This window comes from Drosophila sechellia, chromosome 3R (assembly GCF_004382195.2).
Source record: "Drosophila sechellia strain sech25 chromosome 3R, ASM438219v1, whole genome shotgun sequence".
NCBI classification, from domain to species: Eukaryota; Metazoa; Arthropoda; class Insecta; order Diptera; family Drosophilidae; genus Drosophila; species Drosophila sechellia.
In genome coordinates, this window is record NC_045952.1 from 1,579,634 (window position 1) to 1,593,336 (window position 13,703).

General features: G+C 39.5%; 1 protein-coding gene across 5 annotated transcripts in view; it reads left to right on the top strand.

Annotated features, from left to right (window-relative positions):
- LOC116801761 (dipeptidyl peptidase 4) overlaps positions 1–8,908 on the top strand; it is a 203,064-nt gene extending 194,156 nt beyond the window's left edge. For 3 of the 5 annotated variants that reach the window (XR_004362203.1, XR_004362204.1, XR_004362205.1), the window contains 6 exons: positions 3,894–4,079; positions 4,136–4,293; positions 4,380–4,585; positions 4,641–4,805; positions 8,187–8,392; positions 8,448–8,908. Coding sequence is in view for 2 of the 5 variants with exons in the window: in XM_032723106.1 (XP_032578997.1) it covers positions 3,894–4,079; positions 4,136–4,293; positions 4,380–4,585; positions 4,641–4,784 (694 nt within the window). In the remaining 3 variants the exon portion in view is untranslated. Of the gene's footprint in view, positions 1–3,893; positions 4,080–4,135; positions 4,294–4,379; positions 4,586–4,640; positions 5,102–8,186; positions 8,393–8,447 lie in introns of those variants that run through there. The other 2 variants (XM_032723106.1, XM_032723108.1) reach the window with 2 other exon arrangements.
- The last annotated feature ends 4,795 nt before the right edge of the window (positions 8,909–13,703 follow it).

The following is a 13,703-nucleotide window of genomic DNA, read 5'->3' on the forward strand; positions in this document are numbered from 1 at the left end:
ATCACTGTAAGAAATTGAAGCGACTTGGGTGTTGTTTTGGTCCACGACAACCATCATCGTGGATGAAAACCAACTGGAATGTTTTTTTTTTTAAATGCTTCAATTGTACGGTTACATTTAGCCATATTTTTCATTATATATACGTGAAAGCTTCTGATTTGCTTAGCGATTTTAGCTTTCTCCTCAATAGTAATATCATTTAATTTAAATTCGCCAACAACCCATTCAACTAAGGCTTTGTCATTTCGATCTCCTTTGATCCATTCATCCAGCAGAACCGATCGGCTAATCTCAAACTTGTCTTAAAAGGCGATACTTACATCAATTTAATAACAGTTTTGAGTAAACACATCAGTTATTATTTTTTGGCTCAAGTTGGCACAAATCATTTCTTATTTCTCCACAATAGACGAACACTTTGATTAGATTTTGCCTAAACTATGACGTAAACAAAGACAACAACATGGAACACATAATTCTATATCAGTAAGTTATATCTATATTAAGCATACTTTATATTCCATTTATATTCCATTTTATTTGAAAATATGTGGACACGAGGTGTATTTTAAACAGAATCACAAAGTTGAGCCAAAGCTTCGCGCCAATTTTTCTTGAACAAACAGCTGGTCAAACATACAAATTTGATATCGCACAAAAAATGCAGTGTTGCAACTTAAATGTTTTTAAATATCGTTTTGGTGTCTCTAATGTATGCTCTTTCATAATACATAGTTAAATTCAAAATATAATTTACAAAATTGTTTGACTTTATGCAAAAAAAAAAGGGAAAATGGCTCAGTGTGCAATGCTATAATTTCGTATAATATATATAATATATATAATATAATAATATAATAATATAATACATAATATAATATTATATAATATATAATATGTATAATATTTCTATGGATATGATATAACGGGTGTCGAATAGTCGATGAACTCTCTTGATGATTTTTGTGGACGTAAACTAAAGACTTCTTTAATACCTCGATCAAAACGTATTTTAACGTTGAATCTTTACTGTGATTTGTAAAAGAAGAATATTTTTAAAGTCACAAACCGACAAAAACTGTCACTCCCGCGCTTTTGAAAAACGTTTTGATATTTTTATATATTTTCATTAGTCTATTAAATTTCTATCGATTTGCCCAAAAACTTTTTGCCACTCCCACTCTAATGCCCACAAGCCGCCCAGAATTGCCGATTTTTATCGATATACTACAAACACTTTGGCCAGGACCCTTTTATCCTTATCATCTTATTCCCGAAATCAATCGATATCCCAGAAAAATCGCATTTCAACTAGCTGAGAAAAGGGTATCTGATAGTCGGGTAACGCAACTATAGCATTCTCTCATATAACAAATTCGATTAAGTTTTTCTCGAGTCATATTCCACGTTATAAATATATTAGGTTTAATATATTGAATTGGTTTACGATGTTTCTGGAAAGTACAACTTGCTGTTTATTTTTTGATTACAGTAGCTATGCAATGGTCTTAGATAATTTTCATTGTTTATGTATTTAAAACAAATTTAATGTGTAGATAAAATTTGCCTTCTATATCTTAAGTCAAAATTGTGTTTGTGGGAATTTGAGACAGTAGGAATATTTCGTAAGTTGCGGTGTTATATCAGGCAGAAGTTTTTAGGTTCATTACATTATTGTTGTTAACGTTACCAAGGTTGTCGTGCTTTAGATGTTTCGGATTAAATACTCCCAATGCATTGGGAAATTTTGTGCGCAAACTATTTGTGATTTAACAACAAAATGTACGAAGTTTCAAGTCTGTAGCTCAATTTCTAGACTTTATGTCAAAAAAATCGAATTCTGGACCACAGTGCAATGTGTAATTTGTGGACTCATTTTAACGTCTTCTGTATATTCAGTAAAATGCTCAATGGTTAATGTTAAAAGACCAATTATACGTTCTTTTTCTATAGGCTTTGAGTGGGTATTTATAATGTGTGCACACGTATGCTCATGCATTGTAAATTTGACAAAATATGCCCTTCACCTTAGAAGTTCGTTGACTTTAAATCTATATTATTTTTTATAAACTGGCACCATGCGAAAAATTGATGTTTTGAATTGCCCTAACGTTATTATTATTTAAATAAAGCTTAGAAATAGTAATAGCCGAATCTATGTAGATCACAAAATAAATTTCGAAAATGACTTTATATAAGAATACTTGTCATTAGGGGATTCAGCTTGCGACGCGAGAAAAATTAATAAGGCAGTAATTGTTGAGTGCTTGTGTCCGCACTTCGTGCCTCGGACTTCGGGAAATTAAAGGCACCATCTATTTATTTTTTAATATTTGCAAAATACACATTAAAGTTTTCGAAAATATTTTTAAAAATAATAAAAAACAAATGGGTATAAAAAAATTTATTGTTGAGCAATGCATTAAGTGCACAAATGAAAGTAGTGTTATGATTTTATAAAAATAATGAATGTTATGCACATAGAACAGATCTGTTAAGCAAACTTATACTCGTTTTGCTTTTTAAGCATTGCAAGTGGACTGTGATTATAACTGATAGACAAAAAAAGCAAGCTAAGCTCAGCATTCTGTCTCATAAATAAAAAAAATGAGCGATACTTAAATAATTCAGAATAATCAGAATAGATTTCGGCCCGAAAATCGTCTTCTAGCACAACACGCACACATATACGCGTTCTCGTCTCTTGTTTTTACTCACACAAGCAAGCAAATTATATTTTTAGATTTCTTACGCTCTCGAGCGAGCGGAAAGAGAGCAAATTTGGCCTTCACAAAAAAAAGTGGCTGCATAGTGCCAAACCAATGTATGGCCGTTACGCATCTTGCTAATCTAGTGTCTTTGGTACAACAGTGTTTTGTGATAGGGATCAAATCTGTTCAATATTTTTTCTGTCGTCTTCATTGAGTCTGCCAAAAAGTTATGTATATGCTAGTTTAGCCTACAAGGTTAAGCAGCCCTCGTTTTTAGCGATTTGTTATACGTATACCGTTTATTATTCTTGTACACTTTAGAGTTTCTTTAATAAGAGTGATATATGTTTCTTCAATTTGTGTTACGTTAATTGTGAGACAGTAGTGCATAAAAATAAAAGGGAGTTGAATTGTGAAACAAAATGAATCCTTTATTGTTTATGGTACGGTTTATTTTGATTGATCCTGCTGTAGTTTGGGTCATCATTAAACTCATTGTAAATATTATGATTCGGATTATTGGGTTATATCGGTCTGCTCTAGTATTTGCTATTATGGATAATGATTTTCTTTTTAAATTTACTTTTACTATTTGTTACATTTTCGGCTCCAATGTTTTCGTTATAATGTTTTTCATCTAATTGTTCGATTGTGGGGACTTGTTTATTTCATAATTTCATAACTATACCCGTTAACGTAGAGTGAGGATATAATAGATTCCTTGAAAAGTTTGTAAATGGTAAAAGAACCCGTTTCCGACTATATACTCTTGATGAGGAGCAATAGACGAGTCGATATGGACATGTCCGTCTGTTCGTATGAAAGTCGAGATCTTAGGAACTTTAAAAGCTACAATGTTGAGATTACACATGCATATTCTGGAGACATATACGCAGCGCAAGTTTGTTGACCAATGCTGTCACGCCCACAAACCGCCCATAACTGTCACGGCCACACATTTGAAAAATGTTTTGAACTCGACTTAGTATTCTCTCTTTTTATATATATTATCTCATTTTTAGTAAGCCGTAAGATACACGGCGGCGCCCTTTAGTTGGTTGGGCGCGAAGAGTGGCTGTGGGTCACGCGCGCTCAAAAAAAAATAACATTGTAACAAGTATTCGAATAAGACTGTGTTAAATTTAAATAACTATTAACTAAGCTTGATTGATTTTATTTCAGCAATGGACGCCCCGGTTCAGAATCAGTTTCTGAAAAGTTTAAAATCGACTGGGGTACATACATGTCATCAAGAAATGATGTTGTGTATATCCGCCTAGATGTACGAGGGTCCAAGGGTCAAAGTAAAAAAACACTATATCGTCATTTAGGAGGAGTAGAAGTTTTAGATCAAATTTCTGTTATAGGGTGAGTTCTTTTGTAATTTTACTCTTACAATTTGTTTATAAATTATACTATTTTAGGTATTTGCTGGACACAATAGGCTTTTTAGATGAAACTAGAGTAGGTATGTGGGGGTGGGGTTATGGAGGTTATGTAACCTCAATGGCTCTCGGTACGCAACAGGACGTATTTAAATGTGGAATCGCAGTGTCTCCTACTGCAGACTGGCTCTATTCAAGTTAGTACTTACAATGATAATCTAAGGGACATTTTATCTGTAATTCTAAAAATACTTTTCTAAATTATCAATAACTCTCTTAATAGATTCAGCATTTACTGAGCGTATATTGGGCCTGCCTGCTGAAAATTTCAAAGGCTATGTTGAGGCTGATGCTACCCAAAGGGCCCGTCTAATAAAGTCCAATTCATACTTTTTGATTCATGGCCTAGCAGATACCACAGCTCCCTTCGTCCATGGAGTGCAATTAGCGAAATCTTTGACAAGCGCCAATATTCTATTTCGATATCAGGTAAAAAAAAATACTGGCAAGACATACATTATATAGTGACAATATGTTTTTTTAGACTTATGCAGATGAAGGCCATGACTTAAGTGGTGTACTCGAACATGTGTATTCTTCAATGGAGCAATATTTTGCAGAATGCTTAAGCTTGGATCCGGATGATACAAAACCAGAAGTTGATAACAGCATAGTCCCAGCTGAATAAAAAATGTTATTTGAATAACGTGTAAATATTAAAAACTTTTCGCATTAAATATTTTGCTTTGTTTATTTTGTTCAAAGATTTATTGTTAATGTATATATAAAGTCCATGAAATGGTTACAAAAATCAGAATACCATAAATGAACATGGGTTTGCCGTGTGTGCTACTTTCTTAAATTTTAATGTATGACTTTAATTTTAAGTATAAAAATTATGCTAAATTTTCACACAACTCTTAAGTCCAATCACTAACTTAATTGGATAAAAATATTAAGTTTGTTTTTTGAATTTCTTCTATAATAAAAATATACTTCCGATAATGGTATTGGAAACTAATGGAAACCCAGGTCAGTTAAATCGAGAACCCCGACTTTCAGATACCCGTTACTCAACTAGTGGATGTGTATTCAACAATTTTTCAAAAATTTGGTCGTGGCAGCTTAGGGTGGTTTGTAGGCGTAAAAGTGGGTATGGCAACATATGTTGCGTTTATGTCTCTAGAATCTGTATGCTTAAATCTTAACCTTCTAGCTTTTATAGTTGGACGCTGTCCGTCTGTCCGTCCGTATAAATATCGAGATCTCAGGATTGATTGCCTCTATTCGAGTTTACAGAATTCGTGTGCGCGTTGTATTTTTGGGCGGTTTATGGCCGTTGGAGTGGCCGTGGCAACATGGGTCAAATTGCGCTACGTCTATTTTATACAATATGTATGATGAATCTCAACCTTTAAGCTTTTGTAGTTCCTGAGATATTGACGTTCATACGGACGAACGGGGCCAGATCGACTCGGCTATTGATTCTGATCAAGAATATATATAGTTTAAGCGCTTCCTTCTGACTGTTACATACTTTTCCACGAATCTAGTATACCCTTTTACGTGTTTTCGATCCGCTCGTGTTCAGACTGCGAAGAACTAAATTTTCCTTGCTTGGAAAGGGAACTAAGGAAACTAGGGATAGGTACTCTGCTTCAGTGGTGTTAGTGTTTTCGCAAGTAAAAAGCCTGTAGTTTGAAAGTTAATTGCAATTAATTATTGCAAATTTTACATTCCGAAAAGCACGTGTTGAAAGGAGAGCTTTTGGGTCAGCTTTTGAAAAGCTGCGTTACCAGCAAACAGCTTATAGGTTCTACGGTCTGTGTTTTGGGAAGGTTCATTGCTGCCAGACCGGTGGCTTGTGGATTGGATCGCAGGAAGGAGGAGCCACCAGCGGAGTAAGTCCGATGGAGAGCGACAGCAGCGCGGGTACCTTGAGCCCCAGCAGTGCCTCGAAGAAGTCCAGACGAGGCAGAGGTCCTGGAAGACAGGCCTGCTGATCCCGCCCCTGCCGCCGCCCCCGCCACGAGTAGATGCGCATCATGGGACCTTGTTGCTGGCGGCACGCCTCCTTCTGGCCGGGATTTCGAGCATCCAGCTCGGAGTCAAAACCGCTGTGGTGCGTGGAGGTATGGATCTCGAGGCTCCCGCTCCCGCTTTCGCTACTTCCGCCGCCCACCGGGTTAGGAAGCCCGTTGAGATATGGTCGGCGGTATTGATGTACGACTACCGAACACATCTATGAAGCAGATTGCTGAGCAGGTCCGGAAGAAGGTCGCCCCTTCCCTCGGTGTCCGTGCGCACGAGGTGCGTGGGTTGAAGAGCGGTGAAGCCGTCAACCGCACACCATCGGTGAGCGAGATAAAGAAGATCGTCGCGAAGGAATAGAGGAATTGTACGCCAACAATTTCAAGAAGGCAATGCACCTGGAGACGAAACCGTGGTCAGACATCGATGGCGCAAGAGCTAACCTGACGCTTGAGGTTGACGAAAAGGTGTCCTTGAGCAAACCGGACGGGTCTATTCCAAGTGGCCTTGGATTTAACCATAAAGTTTCCCAGTGCAGGGTCATCATCCCATCGGGGATGTGTGTTTTTTCGGACAGGCGTCTTCGTGGACAGCACGGAATCCATCTGCATGCCGATACAGCCGCTTGCCGCCGAGTTTGGAGTATGCGTGAGCGTTACTGGAAGTTTTGGCTCAATTTTCCTTTGCTCCATGTACTGCCAATTCAATACCGGACTCGAACAGTACTTGGATGCGGTGCTGCTACTAGCCAGCCGCACGCTTGTCCCGACGCGAACGCGTCCTTGGTCCCGACGCGAACGCAGTATCCTTCATGTGGCTTATTAAACTCCCTGAGCGTGATGAGGGATCAGCTATCTACTTACGGGGTGATCTGCATTCTGACTGTATTTAAGGATGTTGAACCGGAGTGCTTAATATACCGTGTGACGCGATCACATTCTAGACTCTCTACGCAGGTAGTGATATCGATGTGGCGCTCGCCAACGATGCAGCGTCTACGTGGTCTACGTACGACTGGAGAGTGGATGAATGGGATCTTAATGATCACAAGACTATCAATGTTGTGGTTACGCGAGACCCAGCAAACACAGTTGAGAGCTTTGCTCCTGTGCCATCCTGGAACATCTCCGCTGCACGCTGGCGCCCATTTGTGGATGAGGTGAGAAGACTGGCTTTGGAACTCCCGGACGAATTCGCCGACACGCCGTTGGATGACCAGGTCTCTGCAATGCGCTCGCTCGTGTATTCTGTGTGCGACCAAGTGCAGGGACGCAGACGACCCAAGACCGCAAGGAACGTAGTTTGGTTCATTTATTTGAAACCATATGATTCTTCTCCAGCGTCTGAAGAGACTCTGTGGCTTCAGCGCGTTTGCAGACGACTTGTTGCTATTCGTTAAGGGGCGTAACCAAATCGAACTGGAGTCGCTTAATTTGAACATACAGCGTAATATGCGCATTTAAGCGCATATATGAACGCCGTGGTTGTAATCCTTCGATTGGAACACGCCACGTTAAATAAGTACAGAGAGATCTGTTACAGTACACCCTCTTACTCTACGAATGACGGCTATAAAAAGTATGATAAATATAAAAATTAATAAGATCTAATTATGTGTTACTATTAGTTATAATGGCTTGCTTAAAGAACGTCAGAGAGCCAAGATTACAGATAATAGGAAAAATTATATTATAAGTATAGTATAATATATATACTAGGTAAGGGTCATAAACCTCATAGTTGGATCTACAATAATTTAAGATTAGTGGTATGTAGTTTCTAGTGAATCTACTTTGAACAGAGAAGTTTTGCCGGCTAAACAAGGCGGAAATATCAATAAAAATAAAGACTGTTCCAAGCATCGTTCTATGGTTAGAAAAGGTAAATTAATTAGAAGTAGTTTAGTGGAATAAGGAGGTAATATAAGGTTTGTGGAATCGCAGTGTCTCCTACTGCAGACTGGCTCTATTCAAGTTAGTACTTACAATGATAATCTAAGGGACATTTTATCTGTAATTCTAAAAATACTTTTCTAAATTATCAATAACTCTCTTAATAGATTCAGCATTTACTGAGCGTATATTGGGCCTGCCTGCTGAAAATTTCAAAGGCTATGTTGAGGCTGATGCTACCCAAAGGGCCCGTCTAATAAAGTCCAATTCATACTTTTTGATTCATGGCCTAGCAGATACCACAGCTCCCTTCGTCCATGGAGTGCAATTAGCGAAATCTTTGACAAGCGCCAATATTCTATTTCGATATCAGGTAAAAAAAAATACTGGCAAGACATACATTATATAGTGACAATATGTTTTTTTAGACTTATGCAGATGAAGGCCATGACTTAAGTGGTGTACTCGAACATGTGTATTCTTCAATGGAGCAATATTTTGCAGAATGCTTAAGCTTGGATCCGGATGATACAAAACCAGAAGTTGATAACAGCATAGTCCCAGCTGAATAAAAAATGTTATTTGAATAACGTGTAAATATTAAAAACTTTTCGCATTAAATATTTTGCTTTGTTTATTTTGTTCAAAGATTTATTGTTAATGTATATATAAAGTCCATGAAATGGTTACAAAAATCAGAATACCATAAATGAACATGGGTTTGCCGTGTGTGCTACTTTCTTAAATTTTAATGTATGACTTTAATTTTAAGTATAAAAATTATGCTAAATTTTCACACAACTCTTAAGTCCAATCACTAACTTAATTGGATAAAAATATTAAGTTTGTTTTTTGAATTTCTTCTATAATAAAAATATACTTCCGATAATGGTATTGGAAACTAATGGAAACCCAGGTCAGTTAAATCGAGAACCCCGACTTTCAGATACCCGTTACTCAACTAGTGGATGTGTATTCAACAATTTTTCAAAAATTTGGTCGTGGCAGCTTAGGGTGGTTTGTAGGCGTAAAAGTGGGTATGGCAACATATGTTGCGTTTATGTCTCTAGAATCTGTATGCTTAAATCTTAACCTTCTAGCTTTTATAGTTGGACGCTGTCCGTCTGTCCGTCCGTATAAATATCGAGATCTCAGGATTGATTGCCTCTATTCGAGTTTACAGAATTCGTGTGCGCGTTGTATTTTTGGGCGGTTTATGGCCGTTGGAGTGGCCGTGGCAACATGGGTCAAATTGCGCTACGTCTATTTTATACAATATGTATGATGAATCTCAACCTTTAAGCTTTTGTAGTTCCTGAGATATTGACGTTCATACGGACGAACGGGGCCAGATCGACTCGGCTATTGATTCTGATCAAGAATATATATAGTTTAAGCGCTTCCTTCTGACTGTTACATACTTTTCCACGAATCTAGTATACCCTTTTACGTGTTTTCGATCCGCTCGTGTTCAGACTGCGAAGAACTAAATTTTCCTTGCTTGGAAAGGGAACTAAGGAAACTAGGGATAGGTACTCTGCTTCAGTGGTGTTAGTGTTTTCGCAAGTAAAAAGCCTGTAGTTTGAAAGTTAATTGCAATTAATTATTGCAAATTTTACATTCCGAAAAGCACGTGTTGAAAGGAGAGCTTTTGGGTCAGCTTTTGAAAAGCTGCGTTACCAGCAAACAGCTTATAGGTTCTACGGTCTGTGTTTTGGGAAGGTTCATTGCTGCCAGACCGGTGGCTTGTGGATTGGATCGCAGGAAGGAGGAGCCACCAGCGGAGTAAGTCCGATGGAGAGCGACAGCAGCGCGGGTACCTTGAGCCCCAGCAGTGCCTCGAAGAAGTCCAGACGAGGCAGAGGTCCTGGAAGACAGGCCTGCTGATCCCGCCCCTGCCGCCGCCCCCGCCACGAGTAGATGCGCATCATGGGACCTTGTTGCTGGCGGCACGCCTCCTTCTGGCCGGGATTTCGAGCATCCAGCTCGGAGTCAAAACCGCTGTGGTGCGTGGAGGTATGGATCTCGAGGCTCCCGCTCCCGCTTTCGCTACTTCCGCCGCCCACCGGGTTAGGAAGCCCGTTGAGATATGGTCGGCGGTATTGATGTACGACTACCGAACACATCTATGAAGCAGATTGCTGAGCAGGTCCGGAAGAAGGTCGCCCCTTCCCTCGGTGTCCGTGCGCACGAGGTGCGTGGGTTGAAGAGCGGTGAAGCCGTCAACCGCACACCATCGGTGAGCGAGATAAAGAAGATCGTCGCGAAGGAATAGAGGAATTGTACGCCAACAATTTCAAGAAGGCAATGCACCTGGAGACGAAACCGTGGTCAGACATCGATGGCGCAAGAGCTAACCTGACGCTTGAGGTTGACGAAAAGGTGTCCTTGAGCAAACCGGACGGGTCTATTCCAAGTGGCCTTGGATTTAACCATAAAGTTTCCCAGTGCAGGGTCATCATCCCATCGGGGATGTGTGTTTTTTCGGAATCCATCTGCATGCCGATACAGCCGCTTGCCGCCGAGTTTGGAGTATGCGTGAGCGTTACTGGAAGTTTTGGCTCAATTTTCCTTTGCTCCATGTACTGCCAATTCAATACCGGACTCGAACAGTACTTGGATGCGGTGCTGCTACTAGCCAGCCGCACGCTTGTCCCGACGCGAACGCGTCCTTGGTCCCGACGCGAACGCAGTATCCTTCATGTGGCTTATTAAACTCCCTGAGCGTGATGAGGGATCAGCTATCTACTTACGGGGTGATCTGCATTCTGACTGTATTTAAGGATGTTGAACCGGAGTGCTTAATATACCGTGTGACGCGATCACATTCTAGACTCTCTACGCAGGTAGTGATATCGATGTGGCGCTCGCCAACGATGCAGCGTCTACGTGGTCTACGTACGACTGGAGAGTGGATGAATGGGATCTTAATGATCACAAGACTATCAATGTTGTGGTTACGCGAGACCCAGCAAACACAGTTGAGAGCTTTGCTCCTGTGCCATCCTGGAACATCTCCGCTGCACGCTGGCGCCCATTTGTGGATGAGGTGAGAAGACTGGCTTTGGAACTCCCGGACGAATTCGCCGACACGCCGTTGGATGACCAGGTCTCTGCAATGCGCTCGCTCGTGTATTCTGTGTGCGACCAAGTGCAGGGACGCAGACGACCCAAGACCGCAAGGAACGTAGTTTGGTTCATTTATTTGAAACCATATGATTCTTCTCCAGCGTCTGAAGAGACTCTGTGGCTTCAGCGCGTTTGCAGACGACTTGTTGCTATTCGTTAAGGGGCGTAACCAAATCGAACTGGAGTCGCTTAATTTGAACATACAGCGTAATATGCGCATTTAAGCGCATATATGAACGCCGTGGTTGTAATCCTTCGATTGGAACACGCCACGTTAAATAAGTACAGAGAGATCTGTTACAGTACACCCTCTTACTCTACGAATGACGGCTATAAAAAGTATGATAAATATAAAAATTAATAAGATCTAATTATGTGTTACTATTAGTTATAATGGCTTGCTTAAAGAACGTCAGAGAGCCAAGATTACAGATAATAGGAAAAATTATATTATAAGTATAGTATAATATATATACTAGGTAAGGGTCATAAACCTCATAGTTGGATCTACAATAATTTAAGATTAGTGGTATGTAGTTTCTAGTGAATCTACTTTGAACAGAGAAGTTTTGCCGGCTAAACAAGGCGGAAATATCAATAAAAATAAAGACTGTTCCAAGCATCGTTCTATGGTTAGAAAAGGTAAATTAATTAGAAGTAGTTTAGTGGAATAAGGAGGTAATATAAGGTTTGCGTCCCAATTTAAGCGCCGCAAGGCAAACAGTATGACGTTTTTTTAGACCGATTCAATGCGGTCCGAGATAACTACATATTGTGGACTCCATACAGGTGATCGATACCTAAGAATCGGACGGACTAGCGAAATGAATAAGGTTTTGGTCGTGTAAGGATCATCGAATTTTTTTTACCACCTTTTAATAAACCAAGCACACCCCTCCCCTTATTGACCAAAGTCAAAATATATGGTTTTAGTTTAGGGTCCAGAAGAACACAAAAATCATCAGCCCGTCTTATTCTGACCAAATAGCATCCCCTTAGAGTGTAAGTCGTGTGTATTTGGTTGACACGACAAAAGGTCATAAGTCAAAATGGCAAGAAATGGCCTCACCTTGGAGATATAATTTTACATCGTCTGCTTACATAAGTACAAACTGCTGATCGTTAAAATTATTTGTTGGAAACGGAGAAGTAATCCGAATAGAAGACAACTTTCATCCAAAAGGTGATGTCAAAGCCAGTGTCGCCTTGCTGGGAGTAGAGGTCCGTAATGGATCTTCTTCAGGAAAATGAACAACCGTCAAGTCAGAAGGCCGCTTCTTCTTATAGATAAGTCACTCACTGTAACCGTTAAAAGATGATTAACTTTAAAGTTTTAAAATCCAGGTTTTTTTAGTCAAGGGATTGCAAGTAATTAAGTCCACCCTAATTTACACTTTATCCGAGGCAAAATTAATCACTGCCTCCGCCTTTTTTTATCTTAAACTTGCCAATATGCAGAAACCGCTTACTACGGAGAACAACAAATTGGTCAGAAAAAGACGCCAATGCCTTAATCTGCCTTTTCTTGGTGTTGAACCGTTTATGAACCCGATAAGCCGTTTGTGACGCACTTCGGGCTCATGATCCAATAAGTGGCTGGCTCGATGACTTGTAGTTGGTATTGGGCTAGTACTTTCCTGTATCTATTTATCATGGGTCATGTTGACGTTATTCGATGATAGAGACAGCTCAGGGAAGGCGATTTCATATTTCGATTTTAACATTAGATAAAGACACACTAGTTGTTGAATTTCATCCATCAACTCATCAGTCCTGGTGTGCGAATCATTGTTCACTGCACAGCTCTCACACTGCCAGAGTTGATTTTACATGATTAATTTTATAGCGTCTTCTGGACCATATTCCATCGTATGGTTTTTGCGTCAACTGAAAACCTTCCACATCTTTGATACAATACCTATCATTATCTAGTACTTTGGCGATTTCATAGGGGCCTTTATATTTGGTTATTAATTTCCTAGGCGCTCCAACTGTTGAATAAAAATTCTTGACCATTAGTCTCCTAATGTGTATTTATTTGATTCTAGTCGTTTAGCGTCCACATATTTCTTGTTATAGTTCTGTACTTTTTCCTGCGAAACTTCTGCATTTTTTCTTATTTTCTCTAAATTAATTTTTTTTCTTTCTAGCCTTTACTCCAATACATTGTTGGTTTTTAAGAACACCTTCTCGCCAACTTGATAGTCCTTGTAGGTTCTATCTTTATTTACTTGATCAAGGGTCTTTTCCTGTGCTTGTTTAATTTTTCTGCTGATTTTTCCTTCGAATCCCGCAGACTTCGAGTGGATAATTTCTATCTGTTTTTCATTAGTTACTGAGTGAATTGAATTGTTGTACTTGCTGGTTGCCAACAGAATCAATTCGGTTGTGTCATTTAGGCCAGTTTCCAGCTTTAAGCATCTGGCTATTTCTGCCAGGGTACTGTGAAACCTTTCTACCTGACCGTTTGAGGTGCTGTGCAGAGGCGGGGCGTTGGAAATGGTGATATTAAAATGATTTAGCAACATTGTCTTAATGGTCTCGGAATTTAAGGA